This window comes from Bombina bombina, chromosome 3, assembly GCF_027579735.1.
Source record: "Bombina bombina isolate aBomBom1 chromosome 3, aBomBom1.pri, whole genome shotgun sequence".
NCBI lineage: Eukaryota > Metazoa > Chordata > Amphibia > Anura > Bombinatoridae > Bombina > Bombina bombina.
This window is the reverse complement of record NC_069501.1, coordinates 791225989-791252300: the sequence shown is the minus strand read 5'-3', so window position 1 is coordinate 791252300 and position 26312 is coordinate 791225989. Positions and strand designations below refer to the sequence as shown.

General features: G+C 40.8%; 1 protein-coding gene across 1 annotated transcript in view; it reads left to right on the top strand.

The window, feature by feature from the left end:
- LOC128654044 (ATP-binding cassette sub-family C member 5) overlaps positions 1-26312 on the top strand; it is a 432957-nt gene that overhangs the window by 390137 nt on the left and 16508 nt on the right. Inside the window, exon 27 of the mRNA XM_053707695.1 lies at positions 3139-3252. Coding sequence (XP_053563670.1) covers positions 3139-3252 — 114 coding nt within the window. The remainder of the gene's footprint in view (positions 1-3138; positions 3253-26312) is intronic.

Sequence of the window (26312 nt, the reverse complement as noted above, 5' to 3'; positions counted from 1 at the left end):
TTTTTAATTAATTACCTCTATATATTGGTATTGCAAAACCACCAGTTTTTTTTTATTTTACGTTACTTGGTTTAACCACAGCAGCCATCTTTGCATGGTGCATGACAAATTTTGGTTATGCAATATTAATGAAAACCTGGTACTAGATCCTTGGAACAAAAACTGGTAAATCACCATAGAACAAGCTACTGAGCTGTTGTTCATTCCTGAGAGAGTGATTCTCTTTCTGTATTCATATGTATATATATAGATAGATAGATAAATAGATAGATATACTATAGATAACAGCTCTGCTGCAAGTACTAACTGCTTTCCAGGCTACAATTACTCTGGGACCCACAATACTCTGCTTTTCCTAAAAAAATAACATTATAATATATGCCAAATTTTATTTCATTGTGCAGTAGATTTTAGTGTAGGTTTGGTTAATTGTTTTCAGTGTTAAGAGATAGGAAAATAAACATTTTTCAATATTCAATAACTGCAATACACTGAACTAATTTACTTTACTTTATTTATTGAAATAACTGTAATTAATGATCACTCAAACTATGGTCCAAGCGCCACATCTTGCCCTCTAAATGTATTTTTTGTGGCACTCAGCACCACTGAGCAGAAAAACACACCTCCTCTTTAGATAAGTAAGCATGCATATGTGTGTCAAATTGTTTTGTAAATGTGATTGGTATAAACATTTACATTAAATTAATTAACAGTAACTTTATTCCTATCTGATTTTAGCTACAATTGTAATTATAATCTTATTTCATTTTGAGGTATTATTTTTAGCATGTGAACATAATGTAATGTGGTCTATAGTCAATCCCACTATCAGTGACTGGTACTCTTCAGCTTTCAGTGTGATAATGGACTGCCCTATCAAGGTTAAAAACGGTGGTGTATTTTAAAGGTCATGAAACCCAACATTTTTCTTTTATGTTTCAGACATTCAAATATTTTTAAACACATTACTAATTTACTTCTATCAATTTGTATTCATTTTCTTGGTAACATTTATTGAAGGAACAACAATACACTACTGGGAGTTAGCTGTACACATCAGTAAGCCAATAATAATCAATATATATGTGCAGTCACCAATCAGCAGCAAGCTCCCAGCTTCTGATCCTACCTAGCTATCCTTTTCAGCAAAGGATACCAAGAAAACTGAGCAAATTAGATAGAAGCAAAATGGAAAGTTGTTTAAAATGGTATGCTCTATCTGAATCCTGAAAGAAAAAAATTGGGTTTCATGTCCTTTTAAGTTAAAAAATGTAAACAGCAAATATATATGAATTGGTAGAATGTGTTACTTGAATTCATCACTCTTGCTACTAGTAGATAAAACTCATGGTACTAGAGTGCCTTTAATACATTTCACAAGGTAATATTTTATTAATATTTATATAGTAAATACAACAAAGTACTAGCGCCTCAAACATACAGGGAGTGCAGAATTATTAGGCAAGTTGTATTTTTGAGGATTAATTTTATTATTGAACAACAACCATGTTCTCAATGAACCCAAAAAACTCATTAATATCAAAGCTGAATAGTTTTGGAAGTAGTTTTTAGTTTGTTTTTAGTTATAGCTATTTTAGGGGGATATCTGTGTGTGCAGGTGACTATTACTGTGCATAATTATTAGGCAACTTAACAAAAAACAAATATATACCCATTTCAATTATTTATTTTTACCAGTGAAACCAATATAACTTCTCAACATTCACAAATATACATTTCTGACATTCAAAAACAAAACAAAAACAAATCAGTGACCAATATAGGCACCTTTCTTTGCAAGGACACTCAAAAGCCTGCCATCCATGGATTCTGTCAGTGTTTTGATCTGTTCACCATCAACATTGCGTGCAGCAGCAACCACAGCCTCCCAGACACTGTTCAGAGAGGTGTACTGTTTTCCCTCCTTGTAAATCTCACATTTGATGATGGACCACAGGTTCTCAATGGGGTTCAGATCAGGTGAACAAGGAGGCCATGTCATTAGATTTTCTTCTTTTATACCCTTTCTTGCCAGCCACGCTGTGGAGTACTTGGATGCGTGTGATGGAGCATTGTCCTGCATGAAAATCATGTTTTTCTTGAAGGATGCAGACTTCTTCCTGTACCACTGCTTGAAGAAGGTGTCTTCCAGAAACTGGCAGTAGGACTGGGAGTTGAGCTTGACTCCATCCTCAACCCGAAAAGGCCCCACAAGCTCATCTTTGATGATACCAGCCCAAACCAGTACTCCACCTCCACCTTGCTGGCGTCTGAGTCGGATTGGAGCTCTCTGCCCTTTACCAATCCAGCCACGGGCCCATCCATCTGGCCATCAAGACTCACTCTCATTTCATCAGTCCATAAAACCTTAGAAAAATCAGTCTTGAGATATTTCTTGGCCCAGTCTTGACGTTTCAGCTTGTGTGTCTTGTTCAGTGGTGGTCGTCTTTCAGCCTTTCTTACCTTGGCCATGTCTCTGAGTATTGCACACTTGTGCTTTTGGGCACTCCAGTGATGTTGCAGCTCTGAAATATGGCCAAACTGGTGGCAAGTGGCATCTTGGCAGCTGCACGCTTGACTTTTCTCAGTTCATGGGCAGTTATTTTGCGCCTTGGTTTTTCCACACGCTTCTTGCAACCCTGTTGACTATTTTGAATGAAACGCTTGATTGTTCGATGATCACGCTTCAGAAGCTTTGCAATTTTAAGAGTGCTGCATCCCTCTGCAAGATATCTCACTATTTTTTACTTTTCTGAGCCTGTCAAGTACTTCTTTTGACCCATTTTGCCAAAGGAAAGGAAGTTGCCTAATAATTATGCACACCTGATATAGGGTGTTGATGTCATTAGACCACACCCCTTCTCATTACAGAGATGCACATCACCTAATATGCTTAATTGGTAGTAGGCTTTCGAGCCTATACAGCTTGGAGTAAGACAACATGCATAAAGAGGATGATGTGGTCAAAATACTCATTTGCCTAATAATTCTGCACTCCCTGTATTTGTATTATATCTATAGTCTAGTAAATGGGGAAATCAGGTATCTTGGGGACCCAGCTTTCATTGTAAATAATAATTGTTTGCTTTATAACAGGTGTGCAAATTACATTATTTTTTATTTTACTATATCAAGGTTACTCAACTAAACGGCAAGCTGCAGGCAGAAGTGACAGAAAATGGCAATAATTTCTCTGTTGGAGAACGGCAGTTACTATGTATGGCAAGGAGCTTGCTTCGAAGCAGTAAGGTATGTGGTCAGTGTTGTATGTGACGTATGTAAGGTTAAAAACGAATCATTTTATTTTAATATGCAATGTATGTTGAATTGTGCAGTACAGGTAGACCTTGGTTTGCGACGTTTCAGTTGGCTCCATTTCACAGTAGCACCTGTTCCAAGTGATCACGTGACCACTATTGAGGAAGTTGTTCCACAGGCTTCTTAGCTGAAAATGAAAGATTTGCAGAAGTTTTTTTTTGCCACCTACATTTACAGTACAGCACTGTAATACCGTGTATAACACGTGTGAGTAGTTTGTCATTCATTTGCTTTCTTAGGGCCAGATTACGAGTGGAGCGCTAACAGTTATCTGTATATATCTATACCTGTATATAATTATGTATATATATATATATATATATATATATATATATATATATAGGTATAGATATATATTGTACCAAAATATCATCATATATAGAAATATGTATTTATGAATGGATAGAACATATTCTGCTATGTGAAGAACACTGGAATGTGAAATATTCATATTTTCATGTCGGGTTAGCGCACGTGAGAATATGTGATTAGGTTTCCGTGCGAGTTGGCGGTCAGGTTTTATTTTTTCACTTTTTTTTGCTCCACGACTTTTATTGGAGAATAGGTTATAGCGTGCACGATATTGTAAGTTCAGCTTTTTACACTTGACAGGTTAGCGCACGAGCGAAAACAGTTTACTTTCTACTTGTAATTCGAGCACAAGCCAAAGCTCACAAAAAGCTTACTTCTAGCACAGTTAACGCTTGAGCAGGAGCGTTAAATAAGCGTTAAATAACGCTCCACTTTTAACCTTAGTAGAGTGAAGTGTAAACAAATTGCTATCATGCACATAAAAGAGTAGTAACAAATTAAAAAAGTTTTTCCATGCTGGCCTTTTTGATATGGAAGCTAACAGGAAGTGTATGTCTGTGTACATGTTAAAAAAAACCCTGATAAACAGAACTCCCCACTGCCTTATTAATGGATAGCGACATGTCTCACAATCTGTTTTACATTTACAGCATTAACAATTAACTCATTCACTTCCCATTGATTTACATTATATAACTGGGTTCATTTTACATTGATTTTTTTACAACTATTCCTTCAGGAACACAACCCCAGCGTAAACCCAAGGCTACCTGTAGTAGGTAAATGCATTAATGCTGTTTTGTTGATGTTAAGGGGAAATTTGTCTAAATTCATTTTTTTTACTTGTTTACAATCACTGTGAAGTTAAAGGGAAACCCAGCATCTTTTTTTCTAATAAGCAATTAAGCTCTTGATAGCAAAATATTTTGTTAGCAGAATTGTCATTGTTTTGCAGGAATATACTTTCTTGAAAAGATTCTTGAACTTTGTTTATAATGGTTCATTACTCATTACTTCAAGTCTGAAATTACAGAAATAGTTGGCAACATAAAAAATAATGAACATCACAAGGTGTTTTTAATACACTTAAAGGGGCAGTCTACTCCAGATTGTTTATTGTTTAAAAAGATAGATAATTCCTTTATTACCCATTCCCCAGTTTTGCATAATCAACACGGTTATATTAATATACTTTTTACTTCTGTGGTTACCTTGTATCTAAGCCTCTGCAGACTGCCACTTATTTCAGTTATCTTGATAGACTTGCATTTTAGCCAGTCAGTGCTGACTCCTAGTTAACTCCACGTGCATGAGCACAATTTTATTTATATGGCACATGTGAACTAATGCCCTCTAGCTGTGAAGAACTGTCAAAATGCCTTGAGATAAGAGGCGGCATTCAAGGGCTTAGAAATGAACATATGAGCCTGCTAGGTTTAGCTTTCGACTAAGAATACCAAGAGAACAAAAAATGTATCATAAAAGTAAATTGGAGAGTTGTTTAAAATTGCATGCCCTATCTAATTCATGAAAGTTTCATTTTGACTAGACTTTCCCTTTAATCAAGTGCTTTATGATGGGTTATAGTACCACACCAATTTCAATATGTAGAATACTGCAGGAGTCTATGGGCTGAATCTTAGGTATATGAAATAGCTGCAACATTTTTCCGAGAGGATCACAATTCAGTCTCTGTTGTTTACTGACCACTCATAATTTGCGGGTCTGTAAAAGCAAAAAAGTGATCATTAAATGCATTTAACCCTAACATCTACATTTGCAATTACCCCTCACTGGGATCATTGCTAAGGTTAGCACTAACCACAGGCCCAAACCTAGAATTAACACTAACCTCAACCACTGTAACTACTTTAACCCTTATTGCACCCCTACCACTTACTATACTTAACACTAACTATACTTTATTGGTTCCACTATCTGATGCCAACCACAAATACTTACTCATCCCACCACCCAAAACCCTCCCACCACAGCACACCGTTTTATCAACTAAATGTCCACCCCTTAAAAGTAATTCCCGATTACACAATCTCCCCAGCCATAAACCCCTCCTTACATGTTTCCCAAAGTGGTTACATTCCAACTAAGACCTATGTGGAACCAGTTTCGGTTGACAAGAAAATTCTTCAACTGAAAAACAGGCAATACATGTTATTCTATAAAGGGGCTTCAAATCCCATATTCTTCTTACATAAGTCAGATAGAACATACAATTTTAAACAACTTTCCAATTTACTTCTATTATCTAATTTGCGTCATTCTATTGATAGCCTTTGTTGAAGCAGCAGTAATGCACTACTGGGATCTATCTGAAAGCCAATGACTATAGGCATTTAATCTGCAGCTTTTAATCCTACCTATTCTATTCAAAGTATTACAAAGAGAACAAAAAAAATAGATTATAGAAATAAAGTAGAACTTTATTTAAAGCATGGAAGAGGGAGGAGTCAGCAGTAGGGGACAGAGGAGGTAGCAGGGATGAGGCAGCATGGAGGAGGGAGGTGGCAGCATGGAGCAGGGATGAGAAAGCAGAAAGGATTTAGTTTTACTGGAGGGAGTTTTACAGGAGTGATAATTGAATTTTAAAGGATGAGGCGGGAGTTTTATAGGAGGGAGCTTTATAGGATAGAGGAGGGAGTTTTATAGGAGGAAGCAGGGAGCTTTAGAGGAGGGTGTTTAAAAGGAGGGAGCAGGTAGCTTTATAGGATAGTGTAGGTAGTTTTATTAGAAGGAGCAGGGAGCTTTATAGGATAGAGAAGGGAGTTTTATAGGAGGGAGCAGGGAGCTTTAGAGGATAGAGGAGGGTGCTTTATAGGAGGGAGCTTTATAGGATAGAGGAGGGAGTTTTATAGGAGGGAGAAGGGAGCTTTATATGATAGAGGAGGGAGTTTTATAGGAGGAAGCAGGGAGCTTTATAGGATAGAGGAGGGAGTTTTATAGGAGGGAGCAGGGAGCTTTATTTGATAGAGGAGGGAGTTTTATAGGAGGGAGCAGGGAGCTTTATTTGATAGAGGAGGGAGTTTTATAGGATTGAGCAGGGAGCTTTATAGGATAAAGGAGGGAGTTTTATAGGAGGGAGCAGGGAGCCATATGGGTTAGAGGAAGGAGTTTTATAGGAGGGAGCAGGGAGCTTTATAGGATAAAGGAGGGAGTTTTTAGAAGGGAGCAGGGAGCTTTAGAGGAGGGAGTTTTATAGGAGGTAGAAGGGAGCTTTAGAAGAGGGGGTTTTATAGGAGGGAGCATGGAGCTTTATAGGATAGAGGAGGGAGTTTTACAGGAGGGAACAGGGAGATTTATAGGATAGAGGAGGGAGTTATACAGAAGGGAGCAGGGAGCTTTAGAGGATAGAGGAGGGAGTTTTATAGTAGGGAGCAGGGAGCTTTATATGATAGAGGAGGGAGTTGTATAAGAGGGAGCAGGGAGCCTTATAGGATAGAGGAGGGAGTTTTATAGGAGGGAGTAGGGAGCTTTATAGGATAAAGGAGGGAGTTTTATAGGAGGGAGCAGGGAGCTATAGATTGATAGAGGAGGGAGTTTTATATTAGAGAGCAGGGAACTTTAGTGGAGGGAGTTTTATAGGAGGGAGCATGGAGCTTTAGAAGATAGAGGAGGGAGTTTTATAAGAGGGAGCAGGGAGCTTTATTTGATAGAGGAGGGAGTTTTATAGGAGGGAGCAGGGAGCTTTATAGGATAAAGGAGGGAGTTTTATAGGAGGGAGCAGAGAGCCATATGGGTTAGAGGAAGGAGTTTTATAGGAGGGAGCAGGGAGCTTTATAGGATAAAGGAGGGAGTTTTTAGAAGGGAGCAGGGAGCTTTAGAGGAGGGAGTTTTATAGGAGGTAGAAGGGAGCTTTAGAAGAGGGGGTTTTATAGGAGGGAGCATGGAGCTTTATAGGATAGAGGAGGGAGTTTTACAGGAGGGAACAGGGAGATTTATAGGATAGAGGAGGGAGTTTTACAGGAGGGAACAGGGAGATTTATAGGATAGAGGAGGGAGTTATACAGAAGGGAGCAGGGAGCTTTAGAGGATAGAGGAGGGAGTTTTATAGTAGGGAGCAGGGAGCTTTATATGATAGAGGAGGGAGTTGTATAAGAGGGAGCAGGGAGCCTTATAGGATAGAGGAGGGAGTTTTATAGGAGGGAGTAGGGAGCTTTATAGGATAAAGGAGGGAGTTTTATAGGAGGGAGCAGGGAGCTATAGATTGATAGAGGAGGGAGTTTTATATTAGACAGCAGGGAACTTTAGTGGAGGGAGTTTTATAGGAGGGAGCATGGAGCTTTAGAAGATAGAGGAGGGAGTTTTATAAGAGGGAGCAGGGAGCTTTAGAGGAGGGAGTTTTATAGGAGGGAGCATGGAACTGTAGAAGATAGAGGAGGGAGTTTTAAAGGAGGGAGGAGGGAGTTTTATAGGAGAGAGCAGGGAGGTTTAGAGGATAGAGGAGGGAGTTTTATAGGAGGGAGCAGGGAGCTTTATAGGATAGAGGAGGGAGTTTTATAGGAGGGAGCAGGGAGCTTTATTGGATATAGGAGGGAGTTTTATAGGAGGGAGCAGGGAGCTGTATAAGATAGAGGAGGGAGTTTAATAGGAGGGAGCAGGGAGTTTTATAGGATAGAGAAGAGAGTTTTATAGGAGGGAGCAGGGAGTCTTATAGGTTAGAGGATGGAGTTTTATAAGAGGGAGCAGGGAGCCTTATAGGTTAGAGGATGGAGTTTTATAGGAGGAAGCAGGTATCTTAAGAGCTGGGAGTTTTATAGGAGGGAGCAGGGAGCCTTATAGGTTAGAGGGTGGAGTTTTATAGGAGGGAGCAGGGAGCTTTATTGGATATAGGAGGGAGTTTTATAGGAGGGAGCAGGGAGCTTTAGAGGAGGGAGTTTGATAGTAGGGAGCATGGAGCTTTAGAGGAGGGAGTTTTATAGGAGGGAGTAGGGAGCTTTATAGGATAGATGATGGAGTTTTATAGGAGGGAGCAGGGAGCTTTATAGGATAGAGGAGGGAGTTGTATAGGAGGGAGTAGGGAGCTTTATAGGAGGGAGGAGGGAGTTTTATAGGAGGGAGCACTGAGCTTTAGAGGATGGAGGAGGTAGTTTTATAAGAGGGAGCAGAGAGCTTTAGAGGAGGGAGTTTTATAAGAGGGAGCAGGGAGCTTTAGAGGAGGGATGAAGGAGTTTTATAGGAGGGAGCAGTTAGCTTTAGAGGATAGAGTTTTATAGGACAAGGAGGGAGTTTTTTTTTTTTTTTTTTAAACTTTATTTATAGAAAAGAATCCGAGTCATACATGATAAATGCAGTCATAATAATGCAGGTGTGACAAAGTGTTCACCTGCAGAACAAAACAGTTTTCAGAGCATGTTATATCAAAGCATACCAGCGAAGGAATACAATAAGTATATGTGATCATCATGTACGTCCTGGGACTCAACTTTTTTCTAAGAACATTTTTTACAATCAACCAAAGAAAAAGAGGAGAAATCGAGAAAGGAAACATATCAGCTAAGAGCAAGGAAGAAAGATAATAGCATACAAAGAAGAATGAAAGAAAGAGAAGAAAGGAAGAAAAAATAACATATAGCAGCCATACTTACCCAGAGTACCTCCGGGTTCCCTCCTCCCTCGATATGCAGGTCACTCACGGGCCTGATCCGTGGATAGACACCAATTTCCTCTGAGGTTTTCATTCAAAACATATTGGCTATTTTTAAAAGGAAGCAGAACCCTATCTCTTACTATGTCAGGTAGGTGCAGCAAATAAGCCTCCCATTTAAGGAGGAATCTCTTGACTCTTTTCTCAGGGTCCCCCCTAGTATCTGCCTGCTCAATCAGCATCTGATCATGAATTGTTTTAAGTAGGTGTTAAAAAGGTAAGTTACGGTCCCCTGTCCACTCTCTCAGGATAATTTGTTTAGCTAACATGAGTATGGTATTTAAAAAAATGTCGTGCTTGTATGTCTGATCTCTAGGTGTCAGAAAGATCACATGTTGTGCCGAGAGGGACACAGTTTGTTTAGTTAATTTGGATAGCCAGTACGCAATTTTTTGCCAAAATTTTTGTATTTTAGGGCAACTCCAGAGTAGGTGTACCCAATCAGGAGATTCAAGGCGGCATTTACTACAGGAGTTGAGTGCTCCTCCAACCCATTTAGCCCTTAGGCCAGGAGTGATGTAAGCTTGATGTAAGAATTTCAGGTGTGATTCCCTCAATTTTGCAGAGATAGTACTTTGGTGTGCCCTCTCGAAACTCGTGGTAATCAATACCGGGTCAATCTCTAGCTCCCCAAAATGGGACCACTTTGATACCATGCCATGAAGCACATGATCATTAGAGTGACGGATCAGCAAGTTATATGTATGTGACAGCCTCAGAGGGCCTAACTTCGCCAGCGCACTCAATGTATCTAAATTGGAGGCTTCTACAGAGAGGAGTCCCTCTGAAATCAAGGTGGATACGTAGTGTCGGCACTGAAAATATGCAAACTTCTGTGTGTGCGGGAGGTTATAACGTGATTTTAGGTCTTGGAAGGGTAGTATTTCTAGAGTCAGGGGTCGGAAAAGTTGATGCAGTCGTGTGAGTTGTAATTGTTGCCATGTCTGAAATGCTTGCGTGGTGTACCCGGGGAGGAAGTCCAAATTACCCTGGATCGGAAGATATTTACTAGCTGAACGTTGTATACCCCAGAGTCTACAAATCTTGGTCCAGGCTCTTAGAGGATCCCTAAACAATATATGGTTTTGAATGAACGGGGATAAAGATTTCAAATGTGCATGAGGCAGATAAGCTAAATGCAGTGGTTTAATGATGTTAGACTCTAGGTCAGGGACAGTATAATAGTTTTTCCCTACCAGCCAGTCCAATGCAAATCTAGAGAGAGCCGTCCAGTTATACCATATTATATTAGGAAGACGGAGCCCTCCTCCTCCCACTGTCATTGACAAGGGAGTCCTGCCTATTCTATGTTTTTTGCCCTGCCAGACAAAGTTTCCAATGGCAGTTTGCAAAGATGTCGCATCCTTTTGAGTGAGGAGAAGAGGCAACAACTGTAATGGATAAAGAAGTTTGGGCAGGGCCACCATTTTAAAAAGGTGTACCCTACCCGAAAGAGAGAGGGGGAGTTTTATCCAACTCAGCAGCATTTGCTTGATGTCACCTATAGTCCCAGCGAGATTCAAAGAGTATAACATATGTGGGTTAACATGTATCCATATGCCTAAGTATTTAAAACTACCCTGAGTAGTCTTAAGACCAAAATCTGCTAGGGTCATGTTTCGGGAGTTTTGCAACCAGGTGGCCTCCGATTTGTCAATGTTGATTTTGTACCCCGAAAACTTGCCAAAATCATCGATAACTTTCAGAAGGGGGTGTAAATTGGAACCAGGATCACCCACAAAGAGCAGTAGGTCATCGGCGTAAAGTGATAGATGCTGCTTTTGGCCACATATATCTAAGCCGGCGCATTGTTGCCTGATGTAGGACGCCAGGGGTTCGATTGCTAAATCGAAAAGGAGAGGGGAGAGGGGACATCCCTGTCTCGTACCCCGTTGTAGCGTAAAGGAAGGAGAGAGCCCTCCATTGATTATAAGAGAGGCCTTAGGGGCTGAGTATAATCTTTGTAAAAAGCTGGGAAAGTCACCCTGCATACCAAAGCGCGACAGTGACGTATGTAAGTGATCCCACTCGATCCGGTCAAACGCCTTCTCAGCATCTAGTGCTAGAAGGCATGCGTCTGGTAGTTGGGATGAGGATTGTGTATGTGTGTTGTACCAGTAATGGGACACGACGCCGAGAGTCTTTCTAATGTTAATAACTGAGGATCTGCCCTTTACAAAACCCGTTTGATCTGCATGAACTATATGTGGAAGAACCTTTGCCAACCTGTCCGCTAAGATTTTTGTTAGGAGTTTATAGTCCCCATTTAATAGGGAGATTGGGCGATATGAAGAAGTCTGAGTGGGATCTCTATCAGGTTTCAAAAGGAGACAGATATTAGCCTCAGAGAATCTATCATTTAGTTGTTCAGTGCCCGCCAGGTAAGCAGAATACAAGGATGAGAGAATTGGTGCTAATTCCTCCTCCAGTAACTTAAGATATTCTGCAGGTAACCCATCCGGGCCTGCTGCTTTACCCAGTTTGCTTTGTCGTATGGCCCTGAGAACCTCCTGGGGACTTATAGGAGAATTTAACAGGGAAGACTGCTCTTCTGTAAGAGTGGGGAGTTTTACTGCGTCCCAAAATGCACGCTTGGCTTCTATATGGATAGGTTGTTTAGAGTACAGGGAAGTGTAATAGTCTACAAATTCAGTCATAATCTCGTTGGCGGTGAGGGTACCCTTAGAATTAATGGCTAGAATTTGGGACTTGGGTTTATAGGAATGAACTAGTTTGGCCAGCAGTTTACCAGCCCTGTTACCATGTCGGTAATAGCGACCCTGTCTGTGAATATTGACCTTGTTGTCTTGTTGGGCTAAGAAAGTATCCCTTGTCTGTTTGAGATCGTAGTAAGATTGCCTAGATGTTGGCGTGGGGGCATGTAAGTAGTTATTGTAAGCCTCAGTAAGTTGAGCAAGGAGAGTCTCATCTACCCTCGTAAGTTGCTTATTATGGTGTGTTGCAAAGGAGGTTATATGACCTCTCATCACCGCTTTTGAGGCGTGCCAGAACAAGTCTGGCGTATCCAAATGACAAGCATTGTCAGATGCATAATGCGTCCAGGATGCCTTTAAGTGTCTACGGAACTCAATGTTGTTGTATAGGTGGAGAGGAAATCTCCAAGTTCTGTTTGGTGGTCTAGGGGAATGTGGTTGCAGTATCAGGGTGATTGGGGCGTGATCTGATAAGGTGACTGGGCCAATATAAGTAGATAAGATGTGTGGCATTATGCTTGAGGCAGTTAGGAAATAATCAATACGCGACATAGTATGGTATGTTTTTGAGAGGCAAGTGAAATCCCTCTCATCCGGGTTCCTTGCTCTCCAGACATCTAGCAAACTCAGAGTCTCCTTGAAGGATCCAATCAAGGATACTTCACGTTTGTAGCGGATTACGTGTGTTTTGAAAGAGCCAGATGCTGAGGGATCTCTAAACCTATCTAGCGGAAGAGCCTGAGCCAGATTAAAATCCCCTCCTACTATTAAAGGGGCACTCTGTGTGGCCAATATCGCCAATAAATTTGTCCAAAAGGGGGGATCATGCTCATTAGGGCCATAAACATTACAGAGAGTGTATGTATGTGCATTGGTCTGGAGTGATGCGACTATGTATCGTCCCTTTTTGTCAATGTTCACTGCTGACAATGAGGCCGCTAAACCCTTTCGCACTAGAATGGCAACTCCTCTTTTCCTGCCCTCTGTAGGGGAGCTGAGGACCTGTCCCACCCATCTGATTTTTAACTTTGCATGTTCCTCGACTGTTAATTTTGTCTCCTGGAGCATAGCAATGTCAGCCTTCAGTGAGTGTAAGTGGTGGAGAATCCTACTTCTCTTTGCCGGGGATGTGATGCCCCCTACGTTCCACGCTATAATTTTAAGGGGAAGAGTCATGTCTACAGAGTGTAAGGGTGGAAAGGGCACGACCTAATAGGTAGTGTCCTAGCAAGTGTCCCCTGTGGTGTCTGAGGTGTAGGTAGTAATAGGTGACTTACAGTTATGGAAAAACATAGGTGTGTCCTCAGGGCAGGATGACGTGATGAAGGAGGGGGGTCCGGAGGCCTCCAGGTCCCAATCCAGCAATCGCTACAAAGGAGACAAGAACATACAGCAATGTTTACAATTTGTATAAGTAAGAGGTCAATACCCATGATAGTAGTAATGTCAATAGGTATCGTCCCAGAGGTAGTCTGTTTATAAAAGAACCATTTGATGAACAAAAACACAGCATGATAGCAGGAAGCATAACATCTTAGAACTAAAGTTCTGCTCTTGGGGGAGGGGACAGGAAGCAGCAAAATCACACAGAGCCCTGGAATGTTCAGTACGAGTTTAAAATGAGAAAATTTACCAAGAGTTCTTTCAATTGGCATGGGCAGATGAATAGGCCCTAGGTAGTCAGGTGGAAATGTATATGGGCTTAGAGGTAGGGAATTATGTTTTTTATATTCGGTGTCGATGCCCTGGGGCCTGAACATAATAGGGATACCATAATCTGCATCGATCAAAAGGCAAGTGGTGGACAGAGGGTCTCCGCTTGGATTTGTGAGGGATAGGCCAAAAATTAAGCTTACTAGGGGATCCAGGGGAAACCAGCGGTAGCTATGAACTGTCTTAATAACATGCATATTAGAACTAAGGTTTAAGTATGCTGCATAATATTTCCCAGCCTTAACAGTACAATGCAAATACAAACATGAACCTGAACAGGTAGTGTAATAACAGAGAGAACAAGTTGCCATGTGCGGAACCGTGCCTCCGGCCACAGCCAAGATTGGCAAACATGACCAGAGCCACAGGACCCGCCAGAGCAAGATACATAATGTAATCAACATGATGCATATGAAAAGAAATTTTAAACGATAATACTTAAGAGAGTCTCATCAGCCATTGTCCTGTCTCTGCTCTGATGCCAGGTATGCCTGTGCTGCCGCAGGCGTATGAAAGGTTTTAGGGCCTGAAAGACTCTGAATTTTCAAGGTAGCTGGGAACATGAGTGCAAATTTACGTCCCTGATCATGCAGTGTAGAGCAGATAGATGCAAAGTCCTTACGTCTCTTAGTGACCTCAACTGAAAAGTCTTGGAAAAGTAAGAGACGGTGATCTTCAAAGATGACTTCCTTAGCCGCCCTGTAGGCTCGCAAGAGTGCTAGCTTATCCTGGAAATATAAGCATCTAAAGATTACTTGTCGTGGCCTCTCCTTGGAATTTTCTAGATATCTGTTGGGGCCTATGCGGTGAGATCTTTCAATGTCCAGAGGTAAACAGTCCTGGGGCAGGCCCAGGATTTTCGGGAGAGTTAAGGCAGCAAATTCTAGTAATTCTTTATCTTTAATGGATTCAGGAACGCCTATGATTCGTAGATTATTTCGCCTGCAGCGGTTTTCTAGGTCCTCCACCTTGTCCATTAGCTGTTAATTTTGTTTCAGTAGGCGTTTTAAAGAAACCTCAGATTCCTGCTGTCTGTCTTCAACCCCTGAAATTCTTTGTTCCGCGGCCGACATGCGAGTGGAGAAGAGCCGCACCTCACTGGTTAAGGTGTCCACACCAGCCTGCAAGCTATCCATTTTTGGTAAAAAGAAAGCCTTGAGCTCCTGTAGGAGTGAAGAGTGAGCTCCTGAAATACTGCCTTCAGCATCTGCAAATGATGGGTTTGCCTGCGTTTCTATCAGAGGCTTTTGTTTTTTTTCCTGATTCTTTGATCTGTGACTCATTGTGCCACCTAAAGGCGAGGGCAGCCTGTGAAAGTACTCGTCCACTTTCATAGAACAAAATATAGACAGTTACTAGGAATGGTATGACACTGTGTACAAATCACCAGAGGGCGCTGTTGCACTGTGTATTGCAGCAATCAAGGTAGATATGTGGAGGGAAAATGGAGGAAATGAAGACACAGATTTTGAATTTGCAGATATCACATGGCAAAATGCAGGTGTAAAATAAAAATTTTTTAGCTGTACCAACTATGTAAACAAAGGTGATTTTTCTTTTCCTTTTCTGTCTTGTGTAGCAGGCTTAATCAGGGCTGATGGATCAGAAATACAATCCTAAAAAATTGAGCTATACCAGCTATGAGGTGAAAAGAGTCTGTATAGGAAAAATCTGTATAGATCAATATGTGGTTTATGCAGAAACTGTCCCAATGATCAGCTCTCAAGCAGAGCAGGTGTTTATGCGCTCCCCCCTTAGCAACTACTGGGGCGTGAGAAGGCCGATATCCCCCTGCTGAAAACTTAATAACAAGTTTATCTCCCTGTATGGAAGTAAGGTTGTGCCTTGTTGTATGATAAAGCTGATTGATCTGAGTTTACATTAGTGCATCCACATTACTTTTACGGAGTGTGCAGCAATTTCTTATGGGCATGCATAGAATACTTTCCGGGGAGTCCGTTATCAGGGCCTCACACGGTTATAGTTTGAGGTGGAGCGGTTTTGGGCTGATGGATCAGAAATACAATCCTAAAAAATTGAGCTATACCAGCTATAAGGTGAAAAGAGTCTGTATAGGAAAAGTCTGTTTAGATCAATATACAGTTTATGCAGGGATTGTCCCAATGATCAGTTCTCAAGCAGAGCAGGTGTTTATGCGCTCTCCCCTTAGCAACCACTGGGGTACGAGAAGGCCGATATCCCCCTGCTGAACACTTAATAGCAAGTTTGTCTCCCTGTAGGGAAGTGAGGTTGTGCCTTGTTGTAGGTTAAAGCTGATTTATCTGAGTTTACATTAGTGCATCCACATTACTTTTACGGAGTGTGCAGCAATCTCTTATGGGCATGCATGGGATACTTTCCAGGGAGTCCGTTATCAGGGCCTCACACGGTTATAGTTTGAGGTGGAGCGGTTCTAACCAGCTGTGTAATAGTTTGCGGTGTTACCGCCTCTCACCTGATCCATCCGATTACCACATTCGAGGCCGGTCCGCTTGTAAGGTCCGTTCTGAGTTGAAGTTGGCACTGAGGTGAAGGGGGGAGCTCTTCCAAAATGGCGCCGGTCAGCGTTACCGCTCGCGCCGTGTGGCGCAGTTCGATTTTGACTTCCGAGGCAAGGGCGATTTTCTGCCCTTCACGATGGTTCTTAGGCCGGATGGGGTACCGTAGAGGGCAACCCAGCAAGGCAGCGTCGTGGGGAAAGTTGGCTGGCAGCAAATAATACCATTAATATGAAGCAGAATCCCGGAGCTCTGTACTTCTGCTGCCAGCCGCTAGCTCCGCCCACCGGAAGTCTACAAGGAGGGAGTTTTATAGGAGGGAGTAGGGAGCTTTAGAGGATAGATGAGGGAGTTTTATAGGAGGGATAGAGGAGGGAGTTTTATAAAAGGGAGCAGGGAGTTTCAGAGGAGGGAGATTTACAGGAGGGAGGAGGGAGCTTTAGAGGAGGGAGTTTTACAGGAGGGAGCAGGGAGCTTTAGAGGAGGGAGTTTTATAGGAGGGAGCATGGAGCTTTAGAAGATAGAGGAGGGAGTTTTATAAGAGGGAGCAGGGAGCTTTAGAGGAGGGAGTTTTATAGTAGGGAGCATGGAGCTGCAGAAGATAGAGGAGGGAGTTTTATAGGAGGGAGGAGGGAGTTTTATAGGAGGGAGCAGGGAGGTTTAGAGGATAGAGAGAGTTTTATAGGAGAGAGCAGTGAGTTTTATAGGACAGGGAGGGAGTTTTATAGGAGGGAGTAGGGAGCTTTAGAGGATAGATGAGGAAGTTTTATTGGAGGGATAGAGGAGGGAGTTTTATAAAAGGGAGCAGGGAGTTTTATAGGACAGGGAGGGAGTTTTATAGGAGGAAGCATGGAGCTTTAGAGGAGGGAGATTTACAGGAGGGAGCAAGGAGCTTTAGAGGAGGGAGTTTTACAGGAGGGAGCAGGGAGCTTTAGAGGAGGGAGTTTTATAGGAGGGAGCATTGAGCTTTAGAAGATAGAGAAGGGAGTTTTATAGGAGGGAGCAGGGAGGTTTAGAGGAGAGTTTTATAAGAGGGAGCAGGGAGCTTTAGAGGAGTGAGTAGAGAGTTTTATAGGAGGGAACAGGGAGCTTTAGAGGATAGAGAAGGGAGCTTTATATGAGGGAGCAGGGAATTTTATAGGACAGGGAGGGAGTTTTATTGGAGGGAGCAGGGAGCTTTATTGGATATAGAAGGGAGTTTTATAGGAGGGAGCAGGGAGCTTTAGAGGAGGGAGTTTGATAGTAGGGAGCATGGAGCTTTAGAGGAGGGAGCAGGGAGCTTTATAGGATAGAGGAGTGAGTTTTATAGGAGGGAGCAGGGAGCTTTATAGGATAGAGGAGGGAGTTTTATAAGAGGGAGCAGGGAACCTTATAAGATAGAGGAAGGAGTTTTATAGGAGGGAGTAGGGAGCTTTATAGGAGGGAGGAGGGAGATTTATAGGAGGGAGCACTGAGCTTTAGAGGATGAAGGAGGGAGTTTTAAAAGAGGGAGCAGAGAGCTTTAGAGGAGGGAGTTTTATAAGAGGGAGCAGGGAGCTTTAGAGGAGGTATGAGGGAGTTTTATAGGAGGGAGCAGTGAGCTTTAGAGGATAGAGAGAGTTTTATAGGAGAGAGTAGTGAGTTTTATAGGACAGGGAGGGAGTTTTATAGGAGGGAGTAGGGAGCTTTAGAGGATAGATGAAGAAGTTTTATAGGAGGGATAGAGGAGGGAGTTTTATTAAAGGGAGCAGGGAGCTTTATTGGAGGGAGAAGGGAGTTTTTTCGGAGGGAACAGGGAGGTTTAGAGGATAGAGGAGAGAGTTTTATAAGAGGGAGCAGGGAGCTTTAGAGGAGTGAGTAGAGAGTTTTATAGGAGGGAACAGGGAGCTTTAGAGGATAGAGAAGGGAGCTTTATAGGAGGGAGCAGGGAATTTTATAGGACAGGGAGGGAGTTTTATAGGAGGGAGCAGGGAGCTTTATTGGATATAGAAGGGAATTTTATAGAAGGGAGCAGGGAGCTTTAGAGGAGGGAGTTTGATAGTAGGGAGCATGGAGCTTTAGAGGAGGGAGTTTTATAGGAGGGAGCAGGGAGCTTTATAGGATAGTGGAGTGAGTTTTATAGGAGGGAACAGGGAGCTTTACAGGATAGAGGAGGGAGTTTTATAAGAGGGAGCAGGGAGCCTTATATGATAGAGGAGGGAGTTTTATAGGAGGGAGTAGGGAGCTTTATAGGATGGAGGAGGGAGTTTTATAAGAGGGAGCAGAGAGCTTTAGAGGAGGGAGTTTTATAAGAGGGAGCAAGGAGCTTTAGAGGAGGTATGAGGGAGTTTTATAGGAGGGAGCAGGGAGCTTTAGAGGATAGATGAGGAAGTTTTATAGGAGAGATAGAGGAGGGAGTTTTATAAAAGGGAGCAGGGAGTTTTATAGGACAGGGAGGGAGTTTTATAGGAGGGAGTAGGGAGCTTTAGAGGATAGATGAGGAAGTTTTATAGGAGAGATAGAGGAGGGAGTTTTATAAAAGGGAGCAGGGAGTTTTATAGGACAGGGAGGGAGTTTTATAGGAGGAAGCATGGAGCTTTAGAGGAGGGAGCTTTAGAGGAGGGAGCAGGGAGCTTTAGAGGAGGGAGTTAAACAGGAGGGAGCAGGGAGCTTTAGAGGAGGGAGTTTTATAGGAGGGAGCATTGAGCTTTAGAAGATAGAGAAGGGAGTTTTATAGGAGGGAGCAGGGAGCTTTATTGGAGGGAGAAAGGAGTTTTTTCGGAGGGAACAGGGAGGTTTACAGGATAGAGGAGAGAGTTTTATAAGAGGGAGCAGGGAGCTTTAGAGGAGTGAGTAGAGAGTTTTATAGGAGGGAACAGGGAGCTTTAGAGGATAGAGAAGGGAGCTTTATAGGAGGGAGCAGGGAGTTTTATAGGACAGGGAGGGAGTTTTATAGGAGGGAGCAGGGAGCTTTAGAGGAGGGAATTTTACAGGAGGGAGCAGGGAGCTTTAGAGGAGGGAGTTTTATAGGAGGTAGCAGGGAGCTTTAGAGGAGGGAGTTTTATAGGAGGGAGCAGGGAGCTTTAGAGGAGAGAGGAGGGAGTTTTATAGGAGGAAGCAGTGAGTTTTATAGGAGGGAACAGGGAGCTTTAGAGGATAGAGTAGGGAGTTTTATAGGAGGGAGCAGGGAGTTTTATAGGAGGGAGCAGGGAGTTTTATAGGAGGGATCAGGGAGCTTTAGAGGAGGGAGATTTACAGGAGGGAGCAGGGAGCTTTAGAGTAGTGAGGAGGGAGTTTTGTAGGAGGGAGCAGGGAGCTTTAGAGAATGAAATTTTAAAGGATGGAGGAGGGAGTTTTATAGGAAGGAGAATGAAGGAGGGAGTTTTACAGGAGGAAGCATATAATTTTAAAAGATGGAGGAGGGAGCAAGGATGTCCTCAATGGACACCATTGTTTTGTGTACATTGTAGTTAAATCTTTCTCCTATATTTCTACTTCCAATTCCATTTTCAGCATTACTTCTTTTTGCTAAAAGAGATGTGCACCAATGTAGCTTTTGCTTCTGTGTGTGCCTTGATAATGGCTGAGCTTATAGATGAGGATGTAGTACTCCTACATTTAGCAGAGTGAATTGTTGAAACCGCATGTCTGCAATCCTGTAATGTGCTTTATACTAACGTATTGCTTTGTAGGCAAGTTTAATTTTAAAGGCCACTAAATACAGTAGAAATTAATAATTGACAAATACACAATAAAACAACAATGCTATAGAACTTTGAATTTGAAATGAGCAGAATATTTTCTGGTAAATTTCAAAGTTATTCCAATTTTTTCTCCCCCTGTATCATGTGACAGCCATCTACCAATCCCAAAATGCACTTTTGCACATGCTCAGTAGGAGCTGGATCCTCAGAGTGTGTATATAAAAAGAATGTGCATGTTTGGATTTTTTTATTTTTTTTTAAAGCTGCTTTATCTGAATCATGAAACAAATCTTGAGTTTAGTGGCCCTTTTACTATGTATTTGTAGCTTCCTCGATATTAGATATGATAGCAGAGAAAAATATCTGAGTGACAATCTATTATAATGTTCATAACAAGCATTAATTCTTGTCCAACAGTTCTTTGTCATTAGGAGTTTCATTAGCAACAGCATACATTTTTAACCTGTTTTTCCACATTTGATCTAGTGCTTCTATCAATTCATCTTTCAGTATGATATAACCTTGTATGACTTCTCCAGTAAGTTAATTATACACAGTGGTCTACTGTTTTACTATTTCTCATGTGACAGTTTAGTTTGCTTTACAAGTTATTTATTGGACATTTTGATTCACAATAACTTTCACAATAACTTAAACTGCAATTGGAGTTTAGTGTATACTTCTCTGTGTTGCAAATGAACTTGTATGTAGCATAAAAGACACTTAAAGGAACAGTCAACACTAACATTTTTGTTTTAAAACATAGATAATCCCTTAATTACCCGTTCCCCGGTTTTGCATAACCAACACAGTTATAATTATACACGTTTTACCTCTGTAATTGCCTTGTATCTAAGCCTCTGTAGACTGCCCCCTTATTTCAATTCTTTTGACAGATTTGCATTTTAGTCAATCAGTGCTCAATCTTCGGTAAATTCACGTGCATGAGCTCAATGTTATCTATATGAAACACATGAACTAACGCCCTCTAGTGGTAAAACTGTCAAAATGTATTTAGATTAGAGGTGGCCTTCAAGGTCTAAGAAATAAGCATATGAACCTCCTAGGTTTAGCTTTCAACTAAGAATACCAAGAGAACAAAGCAAAACTGGTGATAAAAGTAAATTGGAAAGTTGTTTAAAATTAACTGCCATATTTGAATCATGAAAGTTTATTTTTGACATGACTGTCTTTAATGAAGGCTTGTTAAATGCAGATACATTTATTGTGTTAAAGGGACAGAAAAGTCGATTCAAATTAAATTGATAAGAAAGAGTGTTATATTTTACAGAGACCATAAAGTCAAAATTAAAGTTTCATGATTTGGATAGAGCATGTGATTTTAAACAACTTTCCAATTTACTTGTATTAACAAATTTGCTTTGTTCTCTTGATATCCTTTGTTAAGACTAAAGCTAGGTAGGCTTATAGTAGCTTAGGAGCGTGTATGTGTCTTTAGCAGTCTATGGCAGCCGTGCTTGTAACCATGGATAACATTGCTATAAAAAATGTTGCAAACACTACTGCCAGATGGCTAGAGACACATGGAAGCTCCGGAAGTTACCTAAGATTACTCTTTAATAAAGGATACAAAGAGAACTAAGCAAAATTAATAACATATGTAAATTGGAAAGTTTTTTAAAATGTCATACACTATCAAGTCCATTTAAGTTTAATTTGACATTACTATCCCTTTAAACAACATTCTATTTCCCTTCTATTATAAATTTAGCTTAGTTCTCTTACTACTACTAGATGAGCTCAGGAGCGTGAACGTGTCTTTAGCTATCTGGCGGTAGTGTTTGCTACAATGTTTATAGCAAAGTAATACATAATTGCAAACATTGCTGCAATACACTGCTAAAGACACATGCACCCTACTAAGCTCCTATCAGCCTATGTAGGTTTACTATTCAACAAAGCTATACCAAAAGAACAAAACAATGTTTTGCTATTCTGACTTCATTAGCTGTTTTATGACCCCTTCCTGATGTGTAGGGAAAAGGCACAACTTATCCCTACTTACAGGAAGTAGAATCTGAATGTAGTTTTTCATCCCAGAAGAGCTTTATGAACCTTCAGAAATGTGTTATTAGTTGCAGAGGAATGAACCGCGAGGTTACAGAAATGGTATTGTTAGTAAAACAAATATATTATATTGCAGAGCTATTTACTGAAGGTTATAGCTAAACTTTTATACACAGAACAAAATGGAGACAGGATATGACCTCAGAGCTAGAGGGTTGATCTCGGTATAAGCATGAACGGAATAATGTTGTAGAACACCTGAGGAAGCACAATAACTAACACTTATAGATTTACATATGTAAATATGAACATGACAGATTCCAAAGAGGCACCCAAAGTCTTGGCAGGAAGACAGACAGACAATTTCTGCATTGGGCACTGACACATCTTCTGGACATCACAGCAGTCCATTTTCTGGGATCAAATTAAATAGGACAAAACAATATTGGTAGATTCAAGTAAGCTGCCACTAATACAGCAAACAGAGAAGACTCAGCAGGCACAGGATACCCAGCGGCTGCCACAGAATACCAGTTAGTTGTAGCAGGTACAGCAAGATTCAAGTAAGCTGCCACTGGTGCAGCAAGCACAGGGGATTGAGCAGGCACAGGATACCCAGCAGGTACTGTTGGTGAGGTTGCTATGGAATACCAGTTAGGTGCAGCAGGTACAGCAGGATTCAGGTAAGCTGCCACTGGTACAGCAAGCATTGGAGACCAATCAGGCACAAGATACCCAGCAGATACTGTTGGTGAGGCTGCCACGGGATACCAGTTAGCTGCAGCGGGTACGGCAGGATTCAGGTAAGCTGCCACTGGTACAGCAAGCATTGGAGACCAATCAGGCACAAGATACCCAGCAGATACTGTTGGTGAGGCTGCCACGGGATACCAGGTAGGTACAGCGGGTACAGTAGGATTCAAGTGAGCTGCCAGTGGTATAGCAAGCACAGGCGACTCAGCAGGCTCAGGATACCCAGAGGGTACTGTTGGTGAGGCTGCCACGGGATACCATGTAGGTGCAGCAGGTACAGCAGGTTTCAGGTAAGCTGCTACTCGTACAGCAAGCACAGGAGACTCAGCAAACACAGGAACAAGGTATCAGCTGATTACACCACAGGATACAGGAGAGCAAGTAAGGACATGGTGTATCTCTCAAAAACTCAGCCCAGAGTCATGGGCTGAGTGGTTTTATATAGGAACTCCCATACCTGTAGCTATTTATGTGGGAGGTTCTGTAATTATGTGTGGAATCAGCGCACCGTGCGGCCGCAAGCTTAGAGACAGCAACAACCACTGCAGAGGACAGACCTCAGTATTCCTCCACATGGAACGCTGAGGCAGAAGCCCATTGCGGGATCGTTTCAGGTAAGTCGCTGACAGAAGAAAACATTTTTTGGAGTGTTCTGTCAGCCAGGTAAGTAGCTAAGCTACAAGTGCGCTCCTTATTTGGTCATTCCTGAGAGATCCTAAATTCTTACTGAAAGTGGTTTCTGAGTTTCATGCAATCTCAATGCTTCTGTCTTACCTTAATTCATAATTACATCATTCAGAACATTTAATTGTTATTATGTATAATCTGTGTACAAGTTTTATAGTTTAAATGTGTGACAGGAAACACTTTAAACCACAGTCTTCTAGGGCAAAAATGCAGCACAGGACAGTCCCCTTTAGTTTCAAGGGTTTTATTAAAACATCAGCAGCAAAACAGGCAGTTTAAAGGGACATAAAACCCAAAATGTTTCTTTCACAATTCAGATATATCATACAATTTTAAACAACTTTCCAATGTATTTCTATTGTCATATTTGCATTGATGTCTTGGTATCCTTTGTTGATGACGCAGTAATGCACTTCTGGGAGCTATCTGAACACATCAGTTAAACCAATGACAAGAGGCATTTATGTGCAGCTACCAATCAGCAACTAGCTCCCAGTAGTGCTTTGCTGCTCCTGAGCCTACCTTGGTATTCTTTTCAATAAATGATAGCAAGAGAACAGAGCAAATTAAATAATATAAGTAAATTGCTAAGTTATTTAAGATTGCATATTCTATATGTAGCATGAAAGAAAAATTTGTGGTTTCATATCCCTTTAACATTCAGGAGAGAAAATGCATGCTCTGCAGCACATCACAGTATTTCACAGAACTTTGTAGAATTTTTATAAATCTATAAAATAAATATATTTATCCTTTTTACAAACCATCCACAGTAAAAAAAAAGTCATTTTTACAAAACATCCACAGTAAGAGAATCCTTTTAACACACCAGCCCTCTTGGCTGGGTAACAGTCTGATAGGCATTAGTCAGGCTTCCTTTTAAACTCTCAGGGCTGCAATCATAAGCCACACCTGTGCTTAATTAACAACCTGTATACAAGTAAGTATCCAGCACCTCTCTCTGAGTCCACCTGGTTCACGCTCTAGGGTTCTGCACACCCCTATATAATGTATTCCAAAAGAGTAGCAGCACCACTTCCTAATTCATTCAAAAAGCTTTATTAGAACATCACCTCTACAAACAAATAACAATGTTTCAGGCTATTTGACCCCAAGAATGTTATATCTAACAGTATTGAGGTCAGATAGACCAAAACGTCTATGTGCAAGAATGTTTATACTGAAAAACTAGTGTGAAGGGCAGCCAAGAAACATCAGTTAAAACAGGTATGATGGGTTTTCAACAGGTTTAAGGAGTAAAATGTAAGAAGTCAAAACATGTGAAAAGCTACTGGGTGGTGTTTTCGGTGGATTTGAGTACTGGTTTCAAGTTGTAGGGTGTGCAATCACCACTAATAAGAATGCATTTGAAAAGTTATATAAGTGGGTTAACCTGTGCTTTCATCTTGATAACCTCACAAAATACCATGGGAATTGTAATGAACTGAATGAGGGTCATGGCATGTGGTATGTGTTAAAATGAGAAGTATGTATTTAAGGCTGAAAGGGACAGTCTAGTCCAAAACAAACTTTTATTATTCAGATAGGGCATATAATTTTAAACAATTTTCAAATGTACATCTATCACCAATTTTGCTTTGTTCTCTTGGTATTCTTAGTTGAAAGCCTCTCATCTCAGGGCATTTTGACAGTTTTTCACCACTAGAGGGTGTTAATCACGCACATGGAGTTCCTAGGAGCCAGCACTGATTGGCTAAAATGCAAATCTGTCAAAAGAACTGAAATAAGGGGGCAGTTTGCAGAGGCTTAGATACAAGATAATCACAGAGGTAAAAGTGTATTTATATAACTGTGTTGGTTATGCAAAACTAGGTAATGGGTAAAAAAGGGATTATCTATCTTTTAAAACAATACATATTCTGGTGTAGACTATCCCTTTAAGATTTAGGCCCAGCCCTCTCTCTTCCACTTAAAGTGAATGTCCACTTTCATGATAAAGTGCCTGGTTTTAAAAAAAAAACTATTAAAAACAGGAGCACTTTCTTTCATGAAAGTTTACATTGCATTCATATTGGCTGACAAATTTGAATCAGCCAATAGAATAAGAGCTGCTTAAATCCTATTGGCTGATTTGAACAGTATAAAAGGGGTACCTTGCATTTCAATCCTCAGTGTGCGGCGGACGATCGCATGAAGAGGACCTCCACGTCATAATGGTGGGTTGTTTTTTTTAAAATGGGTATTAGAATAGGAATAATTTTTATTATTTTTGATAATTCGTGTTATTTTGTGTAATGTTTTTTTTTTGCTTGGGGTGGTTTTTTTTTAGATTAGGAAGGGCACTCTTAAAAGAGCTGAATGCCCTTTTAAGGGCAGTAAAAGAGCTGAATGCCTTTTTAAGGGCAATGCCCATACAAATGCCCTTTTCAGGGCAATGGGTAGATTAGGTTTAACTTTATTTTTATTTTGTGGGTTTGGGGGGGTTTAATGTTAGTGGGTCTATGTGTTTTTCTTTTTTAGCAAAAGAGCTTTTAACTTTAGGGCAATGCCCTACAAAAGGCCCTTTTAAGGGCCCTTGGTAGTTTATTATAGATTAGGAATTTTTTTTATTTTGGGGTGTTTTTTTTTATAAAGGGGTATTAGAATAGGAATATTTTTTATTGTTTTGGATAATTTCCTTTGTTATTTTTTGTAATGGTAGGTTTTTATTTTTTAATGGTAGGTTTTAGTAAAAGGCAGCTTAGGTTTTATTTTTATTTCACAGGTAAGTTTGTATTTATTTTAACTAGGTAGTTAGTAAATAGTTAATAATATCTATTTTTTACTAACTAGTCTACCTAGTTAAAATAAATAACTTACCTGTGAAATAATAATAAAACCTAAGATAGCTACAATATAACTGTTAGTTATATTGTAGCTAGCTTAGGTTTTATTTCACAGGTAAGTTACTTTGTATTTAGATTTAAATAGGTATTATTTAGTTAATAATTTAAACTTTAAT